This window comes from Xiphophorus maculatus, chromosome 20, assembly GCF_002775205.1.
Source record: "Xiphophorus maculatus strain JP 163 A chromosome 20, X_maculatus-5.0-male, whole genome shotgun sequence".
NCBI classification, from domain to species: domain Eukaryota; kingdom Metazoa; phylum Chordata; class Actinopteri; order Cyprinodontiformes; family Poeciliidae; genus Xiphophorus; species Xiphophorus maculatus.
In genome coordinates, this window is record NC_036462.1 from 19,029,636 (window position 1) to 19,052,660 (window position 23,025).

The 23,025-nt window shown below is 40.2% G+C and overlaps 3 protein-coding genes across 10 annotated transcripts in view; 1 reads left to right on the top strand and 2 right to left on the bottom strand.

The window, feature by feature from the left end:
- The window catches only part of LOC102224109 (AMP deaminase 2-like), a 43,597-nt gene extending 39,735 nt beyond the window's left edge, over positions 1-3,862 (top strand). For all 5 annotated transcript variants that reach the window (XM_023353435.1, XM_023353436.1, XM_023353434.1 and 2 more), the window contains one exon: positions 422-3,862. In XM_023353435.1, the coding sequence (XP_023209203.1) occupies positions 422-637 (216 nt within the window). In that variant the 3' untranslated portion in view covers positions 638-3,862. The remainder of the gene's footprint in view (positions 1-421) is intronic.
- LOC102224787 (epidermal growth factor receptor kinase substrate 8-like protein 3) lies at positions 3,862-11,698 on the bottom strand. Of its 4 annotated transcripts, none has more exons than XM_023353437.1 (20): positions 11,552-11,698; positions 10,966-11,042; positions 10,804-10,877; positions 10,653-10,717; positions 10,414-10,572; positions 9,407-9,556; positions 9,268-9,332; positions 9,078-9,184; positions 8,572-8,696; positions 8,356-8,461; positions 8,204-8,277; positions 8,045-8,119; positions 7,783-7,928; positions 5,916-6,105; positions 5,787-5,830; positions 5,623-5,710; positions 5,423-5,527; positions 5,251-5,336; positions 4,268-4,400; positions 3,862-4,187 (listed from the first exon to the last, which is right to left on the bottom strand). In XM_023353437.1, exons 2-20 carry the CDS (start codon positions 11,025-11,027, stop codon positions 4,176-4,178), a joined length of 1,866 nt encoding a protein of 621 aa, XP_023209205.1. In that variant the 5' UTR covers positions 11,028-11,042; positions 11,552-11,698; the 3' UTR covers positions 3,862-4,175. The 4 variants fall into 4 exon arrangements, with proteins under 4 accessions (XP_023209205.1, XP_023209206.1, XP_023209207.1 ...); XM_023353438.1 differs by having other exon boundaries at positions 9,078-9,181; positions 11,552-11,697; XM_023353439.1 differs by having other exon boundaries at positions 10,653-10,712; positions 11,552-11,561.
- Positions 11,699-14,544: 2,846 nt separating this feature from the next.
- On the bottom strand, positions 14,545-22,751 carry irf6 (interferon regulatory factor 6). Its single transcript, XM_005814526.2, has 8 exons — positions 22,515-22,751; positions 22,002-22,184; positions 20,500-20,695; positions 20,328-20,420; positions 19,984-20,250; positions 17,611-18,003; positions 16,919-17,037; positions 14,545-15,573 (listed from the first exon to the last, which is right to left on the bottom strand). The coding sequence occupies exons 2-8, from the start codon at positions 22,173-22,175 to the stop codon at positions 15,343-15,345; spliced, it is 1,473 nt and encodes a 490-aa protein (XP_005814583.1). The 5' UTR covers positions 22,176-22,184; positions 22,515-22,751; the 3' UTR covers positions 14,545-15,342.
- Positions 22,752-23,025: the final 274 nt, after the last annotated feature.

A 23,025-nucleotide genomic window follows, 5' to 3' on the forward strand; every position in this document is an offset into this window, starting at 1 on the left:
TGTGTGTTGTTTCATCTCAGTATAAATGCATGTGTTCTGTGAAGACCTCAAAGGTTTGTTAGAGAACATTAGTGACTAAACAGCATCATGAAGGCAGAAGAACTCAACACAAGGTCACAGATGAAGCTGTGGAAAAGGTAAAAGAAAATTTGCGTTCTAAAACAGTATCCCAAAAACACGGTGTCTCTGGAGGAGCTGCAGAGATCCACAGTTTAAATGAGAGAATTTTTTAACAGGACAACTATTAGATTTATCCTCTACAAATCTGCCATAAGACGTCCTGTTTGCAGTTTGCAACCAGCCATGCAGGGGACACAGCAAACGCACTAAAGTCTTTTGGTCACATGGAACCAAAATTTACCCACATGCAAAACGCTTTGTGCTCCAAACATTCCCATTTAAATGTTTTTTCAAACCACAGGTAAAGAGCTACTGGCTTGGCCCCAGTTACTATAGAGAAGGTCCTGAGAGCAACGACATCCGGCGCACCAACGTCCCTGACATCCGTGTGGCGTACCGCTTCGAGACGCTTACCGAGGAGCTTCACCTCATCACCCACGCCGTGCGCACAGATGAGCTGGACAGCATCGACGAGGAGGACACGCTCACCATGGGCCCCGTCTCTGGAGGACGCTGAGACGTCAGGCTCCACCCCCCTGTCCTGTCTCTCTCTGTTAGTCCCCCCCCTGAGTCTGCGGCCCACTCAGCATGCTCCTGAAACGTGAATGAGAGAAAAACCTGCTGCTCTTTACACACCACTGTAGAAGTCTGCTGTGCTGCTATGGCTGTGTAGTTACGAATCAGCCACGGTTTCAGTGCTGCCGTTGTTTTTATTGATGCATTTCAAGTTTCCCAATATTTTTTTTAGACATTTAGCTTTATGTCTGTTGCTCTCTTGCAATCTGTTTTTATTGTGATAAAGCAGAAGGAGAAACCGTGATCTCTGATTATAGATACAGAGTAGCCATAATTTCAAACTGGGATCATTGCGTCGGGTTGGTCACAGAGCAACTAACTTTGACAAAGCTTTGTGTGCGATCCTACTTGTTAGTTCAGAATCCATCGTTTGCCGAGTTGCACTTTCAGTCAGTCTTCTGGGATTCAAATAAGCTCTAAAAGTAATGTGCAAGAAAGAAACATTCCTAAAAGCAAAAAGAGTTTGCTCATTTGTTATGTTTTATGGTAGCAGAGCTATAAAGAGCACAAAGAAATGTGAATGAATGCTCACTGCATTGTTGGATTACATCCATTTAGTTCTTTGCATGCTCTAAACTCTTCATAAGCACCAAAATAAAACCCTCACTGTGCCTTTCCATTATTACCTAGATGCAGTGCATGTCCAGTTTTTCCTTTCCTTCTTCTTCTTTGTGAATCTCCACACCAGGCCTGCTGTTGGAGCTGAAACCCAGCCTGAAGGTTTTCATCTTCCTCTCTACTTCAGCTAAACAAATACTCTCCTGCATGCCTGCATGACTGATGTATGTGAGGAGAGAACAACCCGTTTACATCCGACTGTCACGTAAAGCAACGCCAGGCCCGATCCAAACTCTGCATGGTGGAAACCAGCAAACCGTGCTGGGACACAGCGAAGGCTGCTGCACGGTTCTGTAGCATCATTTTCAGTAATGGTCTCTTTCTGTCACTCCACACAATTCTAGCTCTCATCAAACGGTGAGATTTTGGGTCAAACCGGGTTTCGTAGCAAAAAGTAATCAGAAAATGTCTGCAGAGTTTGCAGAGCTGTGTGTGTGTGTGTGTGCTTTATAGATGAAGAAGAAGAGAAACAGTTTTCATTCTGTACGACTATAGCAATTTCCAACTAATGAAGGATGATCTCAGAGGACTTTATGTGATTGTTAGAGTTCAATTATGTTTTTTAAAGCTGAAATAGAAGTAAGACCATTTTGTAATTCTCAGTATATTGAGGTGAAGGAAAACTCTAGATTTTCATTATGTTTGTTTTTAATATTAAGTGATGAAACAGTATTTTAGTGCCCACTCTGCTCGTTTAGTATTGTAGAATCAAATTATCCACCAATATGTACATGTTGTGTTTTACTGACTCATGTTTCAATGCTAGTGAATGGTGTTGCCTCTTTTTAAAGTAGCCAGTAAGACACCAAAGCACGAATATAATTATGCATAAGATTAGTAGAGTTACGTATTCCTGATATTGTTTGGTGCAAATATTAGTTTTTTTGTTGTGCATTTCTGCCTTTCACTCGAAAAGTTTTGATGTTTAATAATGACTTGAGTTTTATACTTTGTGAAAATTTTGTTTGCCTTTTAAAATTAGGAGTTAATTTTGTTCATGTTCAGTGTCGGCCATATTTATTGACGCCTTCGGTAAGGATGTGTGAGGACTAGTTTATATTTTATTGCAGGATCTCATCCCGAAAAATAAACATTCAATTTTAATGCATTTATGGGGGGAGAAAAACTCAGGTTTTACTGCATCTCCTCTTGTCATCATGATCACTTTGTAACAATTTACCAAACTGTAGTCAACGTAGAGAGGAATGTTTGACCATTGCTTTTAAATAGAACAGTTTTTTTAGCTCAGCCCAAAGGTTTTCTTTATGATTTCATTCCAGAAGCTTGATTTTATAATCGATTAACCGTTTGCGTGAATCATGATCTCCCATTTTCACCTTTATGGTAGCATCCACCAGATTATTATGACAGATTTCCTGATATTTCAAAGAGCAAATAGAGAATAAAGTATTATGAAACAGGCCCATAGCATCACAGATCCTCCACCAAACTGAACAGTGAGCATGAGGTGCTTTTCCATGTACTATTTCTTTGTTGCACCAAACCCATCTGTTGCGTTGGTTGCCGAAGTCTTGACCAAGTTTCCAGTTGAAGTCCCAGCTCAACATGTTTACGTTTTTTTTGTTGTTTATTTTTCTACTATTAAATAATCAGTTGGCATGAAATGATTTCTAATGGTGGAGACTTGGTGCAACTCTTTGCTGCAGTTCTCCCTCAGTGAACTGTGGAGTGTTTTTGGAGCTTCACAACAGGATCGATGCGGGTTCTGATCCGTCATAGAGAGAAATGGACCTTTGTGTCAAGTCATAGATAGGATTCAGGGAAACAAAGTCAGAGATTACAAATTAAAATTCATATTCATAGAAACTTTGAAAGTATAAATTCAACAAATGCCTTATTTGCATGTATTTTAAAGAGATTTTTATAGGCGTCATCAGGGTGCCAATAAATGTGGCCGGTGCTGCAACCCGGACCGACCCGACAGTTTCCACTTTTAGTTTCCACCTTGATCTCTGACCCTGTTTACTGTCTGCATCATGTCCACACTACCTCACAAACACAAACCTTATATTTGTGCTTTTATTGGTAGCTGATATTATCCACAGGATGAAAAACTAAAAGAATATTTTGGTCTTTGATTCACTGAGAATTGGGTCAGAACGGCTGGTATAACTGGCTGTGCCCAACCAGTGGCCAAATACTGGTTTCCGCAATTGTTGAGATATTATTAATAATATATTTGCCTCTGTAAATGGAGAGTAAAGCTTCATGATATGTAATCTCCTCAACACTGTGACTTATGTGAAGCACAAAGTGACAACGTTCAGTTATTATCCATGTTAAAAACCTTAATTTAGCTTTTTTTTGCTGCTTCCTGTCTTGACATGTTTTTGTTTTGTCTAACTTGTATTTTTCCTAATGGTCTTGTTTTCTCATAACTGTGTCACGTTTTGTTTTAAATTCTGCCTATTTTGACTCCTGTTGAACTGTAGCCTTATTATTGCTCGAGACGGTCTGCCACAATCTTACTGGTGTGGTTCGTCTGTGATAACTGAATTAAAAATAAATAAAGCATGTTAATTCACCTCAGATGTTCCAGATTTTTTACTTTAATTTGCAAGTTACACAATGATTACAAACAAAACACTTCAGCAATTATTTGCAGCAATCCAGTTTATAATAGAATGTTTTAATAGAGATTACAACTTAAAATAGTTGGGATAAACGGTATATTTAACATGCTTAGCATTTAGAACAATATGAGGAGTTGGTGCTGATTTCAGAAAGTGACTACAGTATCTGTACATGTTGATGCAAATCTGCTATATTCTGCTTTTTCCCTCTAATTTGCTTCCAGCATCTAGTCAATTTTCCTCTTATTTTCCAGCTGTGATGATTCTTCAGCTTGCTTCCTGGGTGTTTAAAAAAGAATGGTTGTTAGCGGTAAAGACGACAGGGGCTAAATCTTAAGTTGAACAGATGAGAGACTTACTGCCAAGGCGGATCTGACCGCCTGTAATTGGAAGAAGACTCGTCCTCCTTCCTCTGGACACACCGACTTCAGCTCCTCTCTGCTCATCCCCAGCAGCATGGAGCCGCTCAGGACGCCCAGGCAGCGCACGGTGCTGCAGTCAAAGCAACGCTGGAGTTAGTTAATGTGTAACAGAGCCAAACCATAACCTCCATGAGGAGAGAAACAGTCCCTGCAGGAAACGTCATAGTGTGTTTAACCAGAAGAGCGATTTTTTAAATTGAACATAGGAAGCGTTTCAGGTGTTTGTTGCTAATTTACTTCCTTGTAAAACTTTTCATGAACATTTATCATGTTGCCACCACAAACTCGGCATGAAGAGAGGTACCAGAGGTCCCCTGTGGACTTTGACACAAGCCATGTTGGGAACACAGCAAACATTTGGAAAAGGCTGTGAGACCAAAATTGGGAAGCAAAAATTTAAATGCGTCTGAATACACTATTTTGACCATAAAATCTGGAGGTGGCAGCATCATGCTGAGGGATGCTTTCCTTCAGCAAAAGGCAGAAAATCTGCTGATGGATATACAAAAGGAGATAAAAACAGGGCAACACTTAAATAAAACATCTTTGAGGCTCCAAAAGATGTAAAATACTAAGAAATGGCTTAGATTATGTGTTGGGATGGTCCAATCAAAGCCCGGGCCTGGACTAAAATGTGTTTCATCCTCTGCACTATGAGTTCAGGCTCCTCCTATCTGAACCCAGATGTCTGATCCCCAAATGTAAAAGTAAGCAGCATAAAACCTGTTGCCATAAGTTTCCAAAATTTTGTTTAGCATTCATATTATTTTGTCATTCTTTTTAATCTTGTCATAAAGTCTGTAATTATCCTGTGCATTGATAAGAGCAAATAATCTTTGTATCAAGTGTGACAATTCGTGAATGTAGCTGAATGTTGAGAGATCAGTGTTGACTAGTGGCTACAATTTGCTCTCACTTACATCGGGTTGAATCCCGCGTTTTCCAGCCAGGCTTTCACCTCCGGTGGTTTAGATTTTCTCGTCAGAACTGGAGACGTGTCAAAATCCTATATGAAAATAGAAGAGGCATGTTTTCTTCGTGTGAGGACAGTTTTCATTTCCCATCATTTCATGTTTTCTGAGCGGAAGCCACCTCGTAAGACTGAACGTCCACATCTTCCAGGACGTTGTTTGGTACGTAACCTTCCTCTCCTCTGCTGTTCCTCACTTTCCACCACTGCTTCGACTTGTCCAGAAGCTGCAGGAGAACAAAACCAAAAGAAGAGATGGAAGATGGGTTGGTCTCCTTTTGAAAATGTTATTATTTTGGGAGCGAGGAAAACAGATACTCACATCAACTATTTCTCCTTTAGTGACGTTGAGCTCCCTTTGGTTTCTGGATATGAAGTCATATTTGACGCGTAGTTTTACCTCGACTGGCCTGGAAGACGCAGAAGGAAGGGAAACTTCAGAGCAGTGAGATTTAAACCTTGATGAAGTGTAATCTGTGTACTTACCCTGGTTTTTGTCGTTCTTTTGGTGGCTTCCACTTTGCATAACTCTGCGCAGAAAATGCCAACAATATGTAATTTTTCTATATTTCTCTTGAGCAGGACGAAGAATCATTGATTAAAATTCCACCTGACCAGCTCCTCCTGTGTTTTGTGTCCAGCTGTGTTTGGTGACGGCTGCAGGCTTGGCGGAGGCCGGGGACTCTCCCGCCGGCTCTCCGGTTCACTGGGTGGAAGCTCTCCAGTCACTTCTGGGGGCTGCCAGCCATCAAAAAACTGCATGTTGTAGACTGGGATGTCCTCATCCTCCTCTGGCCATTTGGTACTGGCGATACCATCAGAAACATTTCATCTCATCAGGTAAACTGAGTCATGAAGTGGATATAAATATACAGAACCTAAAAGCTGTGGTTATAGAGTTCCCCTGTCTTGCCTTTCATGCTGGGACATTGCTCTACATTTTGTTTTACTGACATTGGGGCCACAGTGAACTAATGCTCCCGTATGCTAACAGGACAATTTGATCAGAATAGAGTCGCATCACAAAAACTGCCACAGCTATGATCCGATAATAACATCCTGTTACATTACATTAAGATATGCAGACACTAAATATATTGAAAGTTGGGATAAGTTAAAGCGAAATGTATTATAGTCTAAATCATTATTGTCAAACTCCTCGAAGGACTGGTTTAGGAAGAATGTATTAATAAAAGTAATTAACAACTAAAATATTATAACTTTCTCTGCATTCAACGAGTACTTCTAAAAAAATTTTATAATTTGGCTCCAAACACATAAACTTGATTTGATTTGACTAATAAAATAATATTTAAGCACAAAACTGTTATGTCGTAGTCATGTTTCTGTGGCTCTTAAGAGTCTACATGGCCACAGAAATAGTTTTAGCGGTCCAGATTTGGTCTGCGGCCCTCGAGTTTGACACATGTGGTCTAAATAATTCAGATAATTAATATTTAACCACTTGGGGGAATTCATAAAGTGAGAAAATTTAATTCCCGGGTGGAGAGTTGATCTGAACATATGAGATAAAAAATGAGAAAAAAATTAAACAAGATGGGAAAGTATTGCAGCCTGTCCAGATGCAGCAGAACACTGTGAACTACACGCCACTCATCCTATTACACATTCAATTTTCAGAATCTGAGCATATTAAAAGTGAGGAACTTGGGCGTGCCATGGTGGCATAGTGGTTAGCGCGACCCGTATTTGGAGGCCTTGAGTCCTCGACGCGGCCGTCGCGGGTTCGACTCCCGGACCCGACGACGTTTGCTGCATGTCTTCCCCCCTCTCCTTCCCCGTTTCCTGTCAGCCAACTATCATATAAGGGACACCAGAGCCCACAAAAAAGACCCCCTGGAGGGGTAAAAAAAAAAAAAAAAGTGAGGAACTTACTTAAAAAGTGTAAAACTTGATGTTCCATGTTTCCTCAAGGTTAGACCCGACAGTTCACACACAGACTGTTCTGCAAAACGCCTAGCTGGTCTGATGGGAAGCTAAAAGCAGCTTGTAGAAATTAAGGAGAATTTGTAGAACATCAAGTTCAGTTGAGTCTTTAAAAAAAATAACTTCACTCCTGCTATTACAAACTCACGTGTAATGGAGACAAATAGGGTGAAATTCACAGTATCCTGCTGCATCATGATGACTGAAAAAGACGTCTGTGACGTCACCGTGTCTTTTCATTTTTTTTATATTTCTATTAAAGGATGACAGAACCCTCTGGAAATTATATTTCAACCTTATATGAGTCTCCCCAAGTAGTCGGGTAACCATTTGATGAATTATCCAGACAGTAAGTTATTAAAACATCTGTATAGTGTAGTGTAAGACTAAGAATTGATATTATTGGATCAGTCACATTTGGATTGATTCTGTAACAGTGGCAATTACAACAACCCATCTATGTTGGAAGGAGAAATAGCATTATTCCTCATTAATGTCAATAAAAGGCTGGGAGTGTGCTGGGCGTAGCAGGAACCTGGGGATGTTCCAGGCGTCTCCCAGCGACTGCCACAGGTTGTCCTCCTCCGAGGACGCCTCCTCACTCAGGAGACGGATACACTGAGGCGTGAGCAGCGGGGCGACGATGGACGGAGGGACGGTTTCAGAGCAGTGAGAGCACACCTGGTGAAGAAAGAACAGCAGAACTGAGAAAGACAGAGTTATCGCATTGCAACTTTTTCCAGGATCAAACAGAAATGCCATAAAACAGAAAAGTTTAGAAATATGAAGTCACTCACGAAGGCTAATGCAGAGAACAAAGAGTGGACAAAGTCAGGAGCGGCTGGATTGTTGATCTTTCCGTTGAGCTCTCCCTGTGAAACAACGCCAGCGTCCATTAAAGCACGAAGAGGACACACACAATGACACGGCATCACCGTGTAAATAGAGACACACACCAGAAGGTTGAAGCCAGATTTGATTTTATGGAGGCAATCCGAAAACTCCTCCTCAGGCGGCATCCCATCCCCTCCTACATGGATCAAAAACCACACAGTGATGCATGGATGTAAGAGAACACGTTAGTCTGAGAGCTTTTATTGAAAACTACCTTTTCCTTTTTTCTTTTTCTTTTTCTTCTTTGCATTTTTGGCGTCGGCTGCGGATATTTTCCCCATGAAGATCTCGACGTCGGTTATGATGTGGTTTAAAATGTCCTGTACGGAAAGAAAACTGAAAGTCTTATTCACAACATTTCTTCTACGTTTTATTCTTTCCAATTTAAAGGACTGAAAAACTAATGTTGCCTGAAGTAGAGGAAACTCACAACATTCCTGTCCAGTTCTGTGTACTGTCGACGGGGAGGTGATGGAGACGGCATCGGTGGCGGGACGACGTCTTCCTCCCTGTACCGACGCAGATCCAGTTCAGGCTCAGGGAACTCATCCTCAGCTGGATGAAGAAACAGTAAAAAAAAAAAAAAAACAGATTTGGAGAAAGAAAAGTTGCTCACATCACAGTTTCATCTACTATTTTCACTCTTTGTAGCTTTTACTGGATGTTTATAAGATCACTTAAACAGACAAAGACTAAAAGAGCAACATTGTTCTCCAAAACAGCATTTTCATCAGGTTTTCCTGGTCAGACCTTCCCTGCCCTTCCTGAATGGAAATCTCTACTATTCCTGTTGATTTTTTAAATCCAGATTACATCTATGTTGTTAGCGATGCGTTATGTTTCGATGGATTGTATTTGCCCCATCTAAAATTTCTTCGGTGATGTCACCATTTTACATTAAACCTCTGTTTTATGTTTTTTTAAATCTGGTCTCACCGTTGTCAGGCGGAGTACGTGGTGGCGCTTCGTGTGCAGGCATCGGCTCTGCAGGCTTATTGGGCTGTTTCACTCTTCCATGTCCGCCCACAATGTGTCCATTGCTGCTTAAAACGCACAAAAAAAAAACCAACATTATGAGTAAGTAAGATAAACAAACCCATCCACATGTACCAGGATTTACTCCTACCTGATGTGTGAACCCTCACTCTTCTGCAACAGAGCTCGCAGTAAATCCTTTGCGATGAAATCAGCCTTGGACACAACAGAAAACGTTAATATCTTTTGACTCTCTCTTCTCAGACCCTCCTTCCAAAGCTGCGTCTCACCCTGACTTCATCGCACTGGAACAGGAAGACGGTGGTGGCGGCTTTCCTCCTGTTCTGGACGGACAGGATGAGCAGAGAGTCAAACACCCCGGCGTCCAGAAAGGCCAATAACTCCTTTATTTCACCAGGAGAAAAGGACTCCAGCTCTTCCTAACAATGCACAGTAAAGTGAGGTTAGAGCAGCTAAAACCACAACATGATGTGAAGAAGATTTTGACTGAGATTCTACATACAGAGGCATACTTTTTGATTATTGTTTTTTTTTTGCACTTGTTTTCTTACAGGGTCATAAATTTATTCAAGTAAAAGTAAAAGTAACTGTCCAAGAAAGGACTCAAGTAAGAGTAGAATAGTATTTAGTTAAAAGGCTCCTCAGGTACCGAGTGGCTGATCAGAACATCTGATTTAATATTTAAAAATTATTTAATCAGATGGACAAAAATGTAAAGTTGTGTTCAAATCCTGATATTTTAATGACTAAAATATAAATAAATTAATACAAACAAATGATTACAAAATAGCAAATTCATGTAGCACTTTTCTAATCATAAAAAACACAACATGAAGCCGTTACAATCGATAATGCAAACGTAAGTAAGTTAGAACAGGTGAAGTACTTGGTCAAACGGCACAACAGGTGGAAAATAACATTAGAAAAACATAAAAAATACATTTTACTTTAGTTTAAGCAGTAGATGTGTTTGAATCTCATGCATTTTTTGTTTTTCTTTATTCAGTGAAGTTAATCAAAGCGTATCCATATTTCATAAGAATAAAAATAAAAAAATGACTCATAAAAGTAAAACATACACTGCAGTAAACTAATGCTAAATTTTTTCCAAAACGTTACTCAGGTAAATGTAACTAGTTCCTCAGCGTGTGACCTGATGGCAGTGAAGCAAGCTTGAATATTTTAGATTTCATTGCTCTTTATATTTAAAACTTTGTGTTTCATAGTTCTAACAGGACATAGAGGATCACTCTGACCCACCAGGGCTGCAGCTCACCTTGGTTTCGTAGTCTATGAGCAGCAGGTTGGCACCGCGAACCTCCAGCACCATGTTCTGACCCCAAATACGATCCGTTTGATCCAGAAGCTTCAGGCGCTCCACACAGTCCGGGATGTTTCTGAGATCCTTCCCATTTAGGTCGCAAGTAAACAAGTGCTGGAACAGATGAACCTCTGGTGAATTACTAAGGCCAACAACTCAAAGATGTGCGACTTTAAAAGTTGCCATGGTAATACCTCCACTCTGTACTCTGACTTTTCCATCATCTTGTTCACTGATGCTGCATACTGCAGCCTCTGCACTGTTGAACCGCAGAGCAGAACGATGAGTGATAATTCATCAATGAATAGATGTGATTATTTGATCGACTAGGCACTGATCACGCACAGTAAATCGACTTTGCACTGGGTCTCGAGATGTTCGATATTTGGGAGGCGGAATCATCCATGTTGGAAAATCCACTGGGTCAAAGGGAAACAACACCAGAGCTGATGACGAGGAAAGCCGAGACCAGTTGGATATCAGGAAATTACATCATAAAATACGTACTTGGACTGGAGGGAAATGTAGCTGCTGGTCTCAGAACCGTACGGACTGTTGCTCCTGAACATCCTGTCCTGACACACCTGCCGGATCACACACAACATGGACACCAAACTGATGACGTCACAAGTGTTTCCTGGCTCAGAAGCGCACCGAAATAAACCCATAAATTCATCCTTCCAAGAGGTTTCATTACGCAACACCAACTAAAGGCAGGAAACATCACAGTTTGTTCTGTTTGGGCTCAGAAACTTAGTTTAAAACCCAAAATTCAAGTCAAAGGTGTTTTGTTCATCATTACCTGGCTACATTTAGCAATGATCAACCAAGCAACGATAAGATCTCCAATACTGATAGATTTTCAAAACTACAGGTATTGATCCCAATTACCTGAAGATATTTACACACAGACAACTTTGGTGTTTAAAGAACATTTTGCTCATTGAGTTTATGAAATTTTAACCCTAATGGAAATAAATTAGAGAAGCGTTCATATTGCCAGGTTGTCTTAAAGGACCTTCAGTAAGTCTCCGCGCTTTTCAGACAAAAAGAACTGTTCACTTAAGCCTGACATTACTATCAGGCTTCCTACCTTTCTCGTTCTGCTGCTGAATCTTGGTGATTTCCTCCTGTGTTATTGACAGCGGTTTAGCAGCAGCATCCACCTTCAGTTCATATTTTAATCCTTCACTTCGACGGCGTGAAACCAAAGCTTCCTTATGAAGGAGGAGGACAAAGTCCGCTGCCAGTAGCAAAACGATGCGTGCAACAGCGACTCGTCTCAGGTGAGGGAGGGAGCTTTGGCGTGGCTTCACAAAAGCTATACTCAGATTCCCAACATTTTATCTCTGTGGTTTTGCTAATCTATTCAGCATAAATACTGTGGATTACAATCCTGGGAAGAACTACTTAGTCCTAAATGTTTGAGTTCATCAAATGCATTTTAATTTATTTACTGAAAATAGCTATCCAAACCAACCTGGCACCATATGAAAAAGTAAGTCTTTAACAGTGGATTATGTTAATTCTGAATATTGGAAGGTTTTGTTTGTAAACAAAACCTTAATGGAAAAATCTTGATGAGTACTTTGCCTCCATTTTGTTTGTAGCGTGATTTTGATTCAGGCTAATCAAAATCAGCCTGAATCAGGCCATTAACACAAACTGATGGCCAAATGTTCTCCTTCAAGAGGAATGAATTCATCCGTCCAACAATTACATTGCATTCATCCATCTTCTGTTCACCCTTGTCCCTATTGGAGTCAGGAGGGCTGCTGGTGCCTATCTCCAGCCAACGTTACGGGCGAGAGGCGGGGTCACCCTGGACAGGTCGCCAGTCTGTCGCAGGGCAACACAGAGACAGACGGGACAAACAACCATCTCACACCTAGGGAGAATTTAGAGAGACCAATTAACCTAAACAGTTAATTAACAGAGAGACCAATTAACTGTTAGGTTATGGGAGGAAGCAGGAGTACCCGGAGAGAACCCACTCATGCACAGGGAGAACATGCAAACTCCGTGGAGAAAGACCCCGGGCCGGGAATCGAACCCAGGACCTTCTTGCTGCAAGGCAACAGCTCTACCAACTGCGTCACTGTGCGTCCCACAACGCTCAACTCCTAAAGCATAAAAAAACCCAGAAGATCATCTAAACTCAAATATATGATGTTAGTTTCTATTGACACTCCTGTGATTTGCAAACGTCTCAATAGAAATAGGTTTCTAATCACTTCCAGCCTGTTAGTGACTTTGTTTCTCATCTGAATCAGGACAAGATGTGGTGCTGAGATGAATTAGCCTACTTCATGTTGTCAGGCAGGTTCTATGTAAAAATGTCTTTATTCTTCATTCTAGTTAATCACAGTTAATTTAGGATTTATGTAAATCATCTTGGACCTCCAGGTCTGTCACTACTTTATGATTGTGGCTTTTATTCTTCATAAAATAATTTTTTTTTAAATGTGGATACAAGTCTGTATAAAAGTATTTGTGACTTTAACAGCGTAGTTTTTCGTTGGCGTTGTTCTTTTCCAACGTGTTTCATAAAAGGAAGCAGTAATAGTGGACAAAGCCAGGAAATAAATAATGCATATAGGACTCTAACCATTAATGTGTGGACTCAACATTTCTCCATCTTCTGTTTTCATACCTTCAGAGTCAATGAAACATTAACCAGGACAAATTCCTCTGTGACGTGACAAACAGCAGAGTCACATTTAGCTCAGAGGACGAAGAAAAGCATCACAAACAGAGCGAGCCTGGTCCTAAACAGACAGATTCAATAAAAACAAAATTATAATCGTTTCAGCGGTCATTTATGCAAAGTGGTGCTGATGATTTAAAAAGTGTCACTAAAAATGGGGTGAATTTCCCACTTCCGTGTTTTTGATGTTACAGTTGTAAATATTGCTAAACGTTTTTTATTTTATGTAATAAACCAACAGCATAATTCTGAGACGAAACAAAAAGGATACGTGGTTTTCTCTTTCCAAGTACAAATCTGAAAAGTGTGGCAGAAATGTGTTTTTGCCCACTTTTATCTGATGTGCAAATAAAGTGAGGGAGAAAGCTGTGGAGAAGTTTAAAGATGGATCCGGTTATAAAACAATATCTCAATCTCTGAAGTTTGAGTTTTTAATGTAATAAAAGTGACCAAGACAGTGGGCGGACTCCATCGTATCAAGTGTAAAGTTAAAATTCAGATGAAGGGATGTTTTTTCTAGAGGCGGGAGGCAGGGTACTCGCACTTATTATGCTGTTCATGGTGCATCTAAAGGTATTAAAAACACTTAATATATTTATATGGACTCTGCTACAGCTGCAGATGAACAAATTAAAATAATGTAAAATTTATTTGAATTAAAATGTAAATAAATTACATTTAAATTAGTTTATTAAAAATAATTTATAAAAGCACACAAATGCTTTTTAAAATGTACTTTTAATTATAATAAAACTTAACATTTTCAATTTCTTTAAAATGTTGCTTTTGAAGAGACCATCAGCAAATTTAAATCTGCAAAAGGAAAGATCCAAATTCCCAAATCAGTCTTAAAGTTAGTTATTGCACAGACTCTAGATTATATTTCTTCTCTCTCAAAACAGAAAATACTTCAGTGTACTTTGGAGCTGGTGTCCTGTCAGGGTTTATTTTTAGAAGACTAAATATCTTTGCTAAATCAGACATCTCTCGTAAGAGACTCTGAATTTGGGTTTAAAGATCTGCTGTAAAAAGGAATAAAGCTATAAAACCATCAGCAAAATGTACACAAAGTAAAAATTACCACCACTAATGAACGACTGAGTTTAGTTTCAGCTCTGGTGTTGCCTCTGGGCTCAAACACATTACATCATGTTGGGCTGAAACTCGCACTGCCAGCTGTGTTACATCAGCACACATTCAGGCTTCGACGTTAGTTTACCTTCTGGATTACCAGCCAGTCAGCTGCAGCACAAACTCATGCAAGAGCAGCTCTCCACACAAACAGTAAAAGTAAATCATGGTTAAAGTCTAATTTCTTTTTCCACTGCGCATGTGTCACCGTTGGAGCCCAATCAAAAGTAAGATGGTAATCATAAAAATGTGTTTAACAGTACTTTTATTGATAAAACAAACATGCAATCACAGGGTAAATAGATTCAGCAGATCATAAAACATTTCAGCACCCCAAAGTGCAAAGAAAAGAACTAATGCATCTGAATGTTGTCGGGTTTAGCCACAGATTGCTTTGGATACAATCTGTCGCTAAACTAAAATGTGTACAAAAAAATTCAACATTTCATATGGAAAAAGAGATGCCAGAAGACAAGCAGCTGGTCAAACTCTAACGTTCCCACGAGAAAACGTTTCAACTTAATTCAAAGGAGGAAAAAGAGGGGAACCATATGTAGACCATTTATTCTTATGGGCATTGTAGAAGAATCCATATCCATCCCTACTCTTATTGACATTTAACTACAGTTTTATTTTCCGAAAAAAGAAATCTCTTGCTGGATGTATTTTTCTATAAAAAAAAGTGTAAAACTGAATTACAGAAAAGCAAATAAGATCAGTTTCATAAGCCTCTCGTATTGTCAGAACATCACGTATTGGATGTAGATATAGATAACTCTGAACAATATCTGTAACTGATTAACTATGATAAATATTCCTCTGCAGAGAGGCGGACTTTGGCCTGCAGAACCTGCACAGACTAATGCACTACAGTGTAGGGCAGTTTTACAAGCAAAAGCTGAACAGCACACAAATCCTATAGTATATTCTGCACACTTCTAATCAGGATTACATACAAGTACTTGTTTCCTAACAGAGGGGGGAAAAAAAGCCCCTGCAGTGGTGAATAATATTGATGATTTGTATAAAATAGTTGGTTCACAGCTTCACTGAGTCTGCAGAGCCTGGGCAATGTTCAGGCCCGAGTTGGGGGGCAGAGCCCACCCCTCCTGGCCCTGGTGGTTCTGCAGCAGGCTGTACAGCTCCTTTAGGTGGCTCACTATATTGTCTTTTATATCTGGGATTGAAATCTGCAGGCGCACGCTGCTGCTGTCAAATGAAAGGTTGTTGTCTCCGGAAAACATCTCGCTTATCATCCGAGCCACCACAGGAATGACCTGAAAGGATGAGGAACAAGAGGAGTGAGAGACGAAAGCAGAGGATGCCGACCAGCTAAATGATTCCAGTCTGCACGAGCAAAGACGCATTTACTCTTGCATTCATCATGATTTTTTGTTTTTGATTTATTCTATACTTTTTTTTTTAAAACTAATCTGCAGTGAGAAACTTTTAAAGGGGCAGTATTATGTAATATAAACTTTTTTTTACCTTTACACCATGTTATAATTCCTCCATCAAAAACCCACCTAGAGTGTTGCTTTGATTCTTTCATGCATGTTTGAGAAATCCTTTAATCTCCCATGGCAACCATTCAGCCGTGCAAAACGCCTGGAGCGCCGCCTTCACAGCTCCTCCTCAGAGAGGGACTGCCATATCAAATGAAATTAGCAATTCTCCATAACCTCTAGGTGCCGACTGCTTGACAGCATGTCGTCAGGAAGACAGACCAGGAAAAACAACTTTTTTGTCCCATCACAAAAATAAATGTGGTTTTCAAAACTGAAGAGGAAATTTAAGTTGAACTTTGGTGAGATGAAACTAGGACTGGGGTTTTCAGCAACAGCACTCCAGGTGAGTGACGTAAAACAAAAGATGAATATGTAGCAAAGTGCCTGGTAAGTATGGTGGAGGATCTATGATGCTCTGGGTTTGCTTCGCTTTTGAAAGTAGAATGGTGTAATGTATTTTCCAGGTACATGGTGCTATTTATTAGTCACTGTTATCTTAAGTTGTTATAAAAATGCTGCAAAACTTCGCAGTGTGATGCATTGAAATCGACCTCCGTTTCTTTAAGAAGCTCCTACTCTTTCTGACACTCCACATCAATGAACCTTTATTAAGATCATCGGATTCTTTAAAGTAGTTGTTTATGAGGAGCCCAGCAGGCTTGCAAGCGTTTAGGCACCCCAAATGGCTGGCAATGGAGATGAAAGGATTTGTCAAACATACATGAAAGACTCAAAGCAACACTCCAGGTGTATGAAGGAATAACTTTATGACATGATATAAAGCTAAAGAAGAGATTATTTTTACATAGTGCTGGCCCTTTAATTTGTGCGTCAATTTATTCTCAGATTAAAGATCTGCCATTTTAAACAAATCAAGCATGGAGAAACAGCAAGATCTGCTGGTAATCCAGAATAACAAACACCAGCCTCGTCATGAACAGCAGAGCAGTGGCTGGAGGAGAAGTGAGGAGTTACTGGGTTTTTATGAAATCAAAATAGTGTGGTTTTGTGATTGTAATTTCTGAATGTTTCTTTATTTAAAAAGTAAAAAAAATAGGAATTATACAGTATATTATCAGTTTGGGCTATGAAGTTAAATTCCTGTATTTCTCACCTGGACCATGATGAGTTTTCGCTCTTTGGGTCTTCCATCGGGCCATTCCTCTCCAAAGCAGAGGCTGATTTCAAATTGAGGAGGGCTGGTCGCCTGGCCACGCTGCTGCGCTACAACACCTGCATATGAAAAAAACGAAATGAAACCAAACCATAGTTATGATGTCACTCTAAAACCTCATCACAGGGTTCCTACACAACTAACATTTTTAGAACTTTGAATTCTTTTGCAGCCCAGATTTATATTTATTTCACTATGGAAAATTGATAAATGGACCATAAAAATCCATGGACAGATGAACAAACATAAGATGAACAGATGTATAAATGGACGATAGAGATTTGTAGAAGGACAACTCAATCAATCATGGAACGATGGATGCTGGATTGATTAATGGATGGACAAACAGATCAATCCAACTCTATTAGACAAAGAAACGGGAAAATTCAACATATTTTTAAATATTTTTTAGACCGCATCTAATCTGTTACCACTTTTCCTCATGGCAGCTATAGGTTGTGGGGGCAGATGACACACATTGATATTTGTAATGTAATGGTAAAAATACTGTATTAAATTTTAGAAAAGTTTAAATGATGACCCCAAAGTAAACCATTTTAAAATTTTTAACTTTGGTAAAGATATTCTCTCACTGTTTTAATATTCTGTACTCTTAACTTAATTGTACTTGCCGCTGAGAAACGACTCCAGACAAAAGAGCTTGACCTTCTTCTGCCGCTCTATCAGATTTGGCGCAGCTGGGTTTGGAGCGCAGGGGCCCGACCAGTACACCTTACACTGGCAGAGGCGGATTGCGTAGATATCGTGGCCCCTGATCTCCAGGATCAGACCTCGGTCCATCACATCCAGCAGCCGACTGGTGAAGATCCTCTGCTTGTCGTTGGTGATGTGCTCTGTGGTCGGGAAGCGCAGCTGTGCCAGGTTCACGGGTCCGAACAGCTCCTCCTGGTTGACCATGGGCCCCAGGTCCCCGTAGAACAGCCTGCAACCCTGCGGGTTACTCACAGTCACGGTAGGAGACACCTCCTTCCCTCTGTACAGGAACTGGACCTCCAAGTCTGTCACTGGGTCAGACAACGGGCAGAAAATTAGAGATCCTGCACTCTAAAGCACAGAAATGGCACAATCAAGTTACTACTTCAGTTATAAAAATGCTGTATCTATCAAACATGACTTAAAAGAAATTTGACTTTGCAGTTTAAACACCTTTAAATTGGGCCGCTGTCTCTTTAAGAAGGTCTTGCTCTTCCCGACTCCCTGCATTCAGCACGTCATCACAACAACGCGCCTCATTATGTCATTTACATCCATTCATAGGAACATTGGACTGAGAAATAGTTTGCATGATGAACTCAGCAGACATGCAGTTCCACCAGGTGTTTACCAATTGCTACTGCTAGTCTGGAGGAGCTGAGAGGGGAAGGAGTGGGAACGGGTGGAAGCTCAGCAGGAAGCCATTTGTGTAAATAGGCTTCACCATGTATGAGTAAGTGGTTTTGCACCCAAATGGTTGCTATGGGAGATAAAAGGATTTCTCACCATGCATGAAAGACTCAAAGCAACACTCCAGATAGGATTATGATACGACGCTAAAAAAAATTATTTTATACAATACCCGTCACAGTCTCTTTGAAGGATTCAATAACATTCGCCATAACCAAGAATAAGATTTTTAAACTGGAGATGGTTTAATATTGCAAAGATCCTCTTTGGTATCACAGACTATGCATTAGCTTCAGCCTCTGGGATAAACTAGATATATAGTGCTGGAAAAAAAACTAAAACATTTACTTTGAAACAAATTTTTGCTTATTTTCCTTTTGGTCAAACTTAAATGCGTTATTGAGCATGTTGACCAGTCTGATTAAAAAAAATATACTTTGACAATAAAACTCAATCTTTAGTTTTCATTTAGCTATGGTAGAGATTGGCTTGCTGTTGTGTTTTACATTTTGTTTGGCTGTCTACTCTTACTGTAGCTGAAGCTAAAAAACATAAAAGGATGAACTGGGTAATCTCCTAAAGGATTTTCTGATGCATAACTTATGCTTCCATCAAATATGACCAGACTCTCAGGTCTTAAGGCAAAGTAGCTCCAAATCATCACACTTTTCTAGAGTACTGTGCTGATTTTACCCAGATATGATGCACAACTTCCAAAAATACTTTTGTCTCTTCAGTTTATCGTATATTTTCCCAAAAGTCTTGGATCATCAAGATAATTTTGGCTTGAAAACGCCATTTGCCTTTACTTGGGGTATTTTCTTCTGATATTAAAACTTACTTTATGATCTGAAATACTGAAGTGTAATAAAAAGTTATTTTTTAAAGTGGGGTTGCAGGAGTTCTCATCTCCATCTTGCATGCGATCTGCATTCATCAAAGGGATCTTAGTGGAGATCAAGATGGAAAACCTTTATCATTTTGAATGATAAAACACTTCAACAGGTTTTTACAAGCTGAGTCACTTCTGCATGGCGACGCGCAACTGTGTACCCTGAGGCTGCAGTTCCAGTTTTTTCAAAATACAAATGCGGCAAACAGTAAAATGAGGGACTGTAAAAGCACAGATGCAACTGTCCATGTTCATCAGCTGATTTCCCAAAGGTCTGGAAACTGGGTCTTTAGCAAGTCTATAAATGACTGTGTGATCAATGTGTTTTTTATACATGCAAATGATTTATTCAACTGCGATAGTTTAGTAATTTACCATAAATGTGATGGTAAAAATCAGAAAACCAGACAAAGAGATGATATGGCAAAGTTAACCTGCTAGTGGATGATTTAAAAAAAAGATGGACGCCTCCAGACATGGTTCATTATTTACTAATAGTAAAATCACTTCCATCTGTTTTGGAGAACCTGATCCAGAAAAGCATCAACATTTCATGCCCTTTCCAGTTTTTAAAACCTCATTTTGCACATTTTTTTTTGTTTGTTTTGGAATCGAATTCTGCAGCTAAACTTTAAAAACAAATTTCAGTGCACAAGTTTTTGTGTGAAAAAGTTGATTTCTGCAAGGAGATAAAGTTGTTCACACTAACTTGGGAGGGAGCTGATCCACATTTCCGGAGAGGCCAAGAAGATATCAGAAAGAGGAGAGGGCTGCAGGATGGGGTCAGGCAGAGGGGCAGGGGGCAGTTCATCCAGGTTTGAGGGGGGCATCTCTACATCTGCGGGCTCCTCTTTGGGCCAGATTTTACCAGGCTCCTCTTTGGGCCAGACCTCGTTCGAAGGTGGACAGCTGGAAGGCTGCATGGAAGAATCGGAACCCATTGGAGACCACAAAAGGAGTGGAGAAGGACTGGTGCCTAAAAGAGGAAAGATGAATCGTTTTCCCATCAATTCCTCCACATATTTGTACCAATATAAAGGTGTAAGCAATCACCATTGGATGGATATGGAGGAAGAGACTCTGGCGTGTCGGGATCCTCTCCAAAATCCTCATCATAGGGAGTATGTGATCCTGCATCTGAAGGAGCTATCAGGGAAAAAAAATAAACATTGAAAGATGGAAAACAATGAAAATCTCTAAAACATCTGAAGAACTTTGTACTTACTTTGGTTACTGTTGGGTTGTGGGATGTCGCAGACATCGTATACCTTTAAGGGATTCATGGGGACTTCCTTGGTGCCGTCATAGACGAGTTTGAATTCCCGGCTTTTGTTCAGGGCGCACCGAAGCTGGGCTTTCCACTTGGCGGGATCAGGTTCATCAACTCCCTCCTGAAACTTCCCGGTCTCCACAGCCCACGCCTGGATGAAGCAGTCAGAGAAACGAGATCAATTACGCTGCGCCATGTACACTTTTATATGTTCCAGAACGTTTCATTCTGTGTAAATATTCACTGATTGGTGTTGCATTGATTGCAATAGGTGCAAAACGCATAAGACGTGCAACAGAAATGTTTTTGGTTAAAATAAACGCAAGGGTTGGAAAAGTTTTGGTTCAACTAAATTAAAGAAGACTTTTTTTTGACATTATAAAAATGACATTTTAAATAATAAAAACATAAATCGGTATGATCAGACATAGAAGTGATTATGTCTGATCACTTTTATCTGGGTTCAGGTAGCATCAAAATCAAACCTTATAAAACACAAATGTTTTAAAAAATACTTTAAATAATTGGTAGTGACCGATGCCGACAATTAATTGTTAGAGACATGCATTTAGTTTAAGTCATCACTGGTTTTATTCATGAACCTGCAATAGATCACAACATGATAACTTTCAGGAAAAAACAACAACAAAAAAAATAAAGCTTAAGTGTATTTACAGAAAATATTTCACAGAAGATACAACACATGCAAAAAGCTTTCATTTAAAACAATATCATGTGCCTGTTTTTATAGTGAAAATGTTTACATTTGTTTAACCTGCTGAATTTTGAAATTTTCATATCTTTATTGCACCAAACACAAAAACATTTTGTTAAATAGAGCTGCCAGACAGCGAGAAAAGTAGAACACAATTTAAGATGTTGTGATACATATGACAGATACAAGCTGGCACAACATCCAAAGCATAAATGGACACAGAATTAATTTATTTAAAAAAAAATAACTACTCAAAGCTCATTGTTATTCATGTAAAATGCAACTTATCTGGGTATGAGAGGCCGAGGTAGACCTTTAAATCACCTGTCCCGCTTCCCCACTGCTGCTACTGTAAGCGATGAGACATGCTCCTTTGGCTCACATACAATAACAGTTCATGTTTTCCAAACCAAAACATTTCCAGACACTCGAATTTGTGTTTATAACGGAGTGAAATTGGCAGGAACTTTCCTACAGCCAGCAGACTGGCAGTCACAGCAGCAGGTGGGGGAGGGGCGTCTAAACAACAAACTAATTTGCTTGAAACTACAGCTTAAAAAAAAAAAAAACAAAGAGAAAAACCCCCCAAAACAAACAAAAAAACGTGTCATATCTTTATTAGCAAACAAGCATAAATATCAAGCATGATAAAAATATAAAGTTGTGGGCTCCAAGATAAAATCCTCTCATTTCAAACTGATTTTCCTTCAGCTGAGACAATTCAATCCAAATAAATATTTACCTTAAATATGGTGTCCTCGTCCTCGTGTTGAGGTGTGTGTCTCGTGGCGTGTTTCCAGGGGATCCTGAAGCGCATGACTTCCCGGTCGACCCAAACCAGACCCGGGTACCGAGCGCTGTCCACCTGAGCCACCAGCCACGGCTTGAGGCGGACGCGCCGAGGGGTGACCGCCATCCCGGCCGACTAAATACAGAATAAAATAATTAGAGCCATTTAAAAACACACAGTTAGCTATAAACCGGCCGGTCCGCCCTATTATGAGTGTAATGTTCTAAACTGCCAATTCACCACACAATGCAACAACACAAATCCTGCAAATCCGGATTTTCCAAACGTTTGGAAGCTGCCTGGCTTCTTCCCTCTGACCGACAGGGAGGCCTTTAAGTTGTTACCACCGTGCAACTGATTTACTTCCAAAAGATTTATAAATCTTTAAACGAGCAGTAATAATGCGGCAAGAAAACTGACAGTACATAAAAATGAAGCGCGTTTTGTAAAAACGACAAAACGTACCTGTGCTGAAGCAGGAAGTAGGAGCAAGCCTTCCTTGTTGGGCAGCTGGGAAGAAAGCCGTCAGTTTCCTGTGTGCGGGTCCAAACTCCCGCAGACCCACTCCACGTAAAGTCAGCTCAGTCGAGGCAGGCCGGTGAAAAACAATAACTACGTAAAAGTTTATCCCCCCAAAAAACGTTGAGGAGCCGATACGCGTGTGTTTTTTTCCCCCCTCACTCGGCTCGGCCCTCAAACCCCTTCTCCTCCTCCTCCTCCTCCTCCTCCTCCCCGAAACTCAGGTAGAAGATGTGACGTCACGCCGGTGACACACCTTTTCTGAGCAGCGCGGAGTTGGGTTGTCACGATGTACAACAAGCGGACAGGATGTGAGCGTTTCAGTCCAAGACGAAGAGAATCCTGATCTGAACATGAGTAAGTCCAGAAATATGTGCTCTTCCTTTCTTGACATGCTGGGGGTTTTTTTTGTTTGTTTTGTTTTAAGCATCGCAGCTACTAAATTGCGACAACTGAC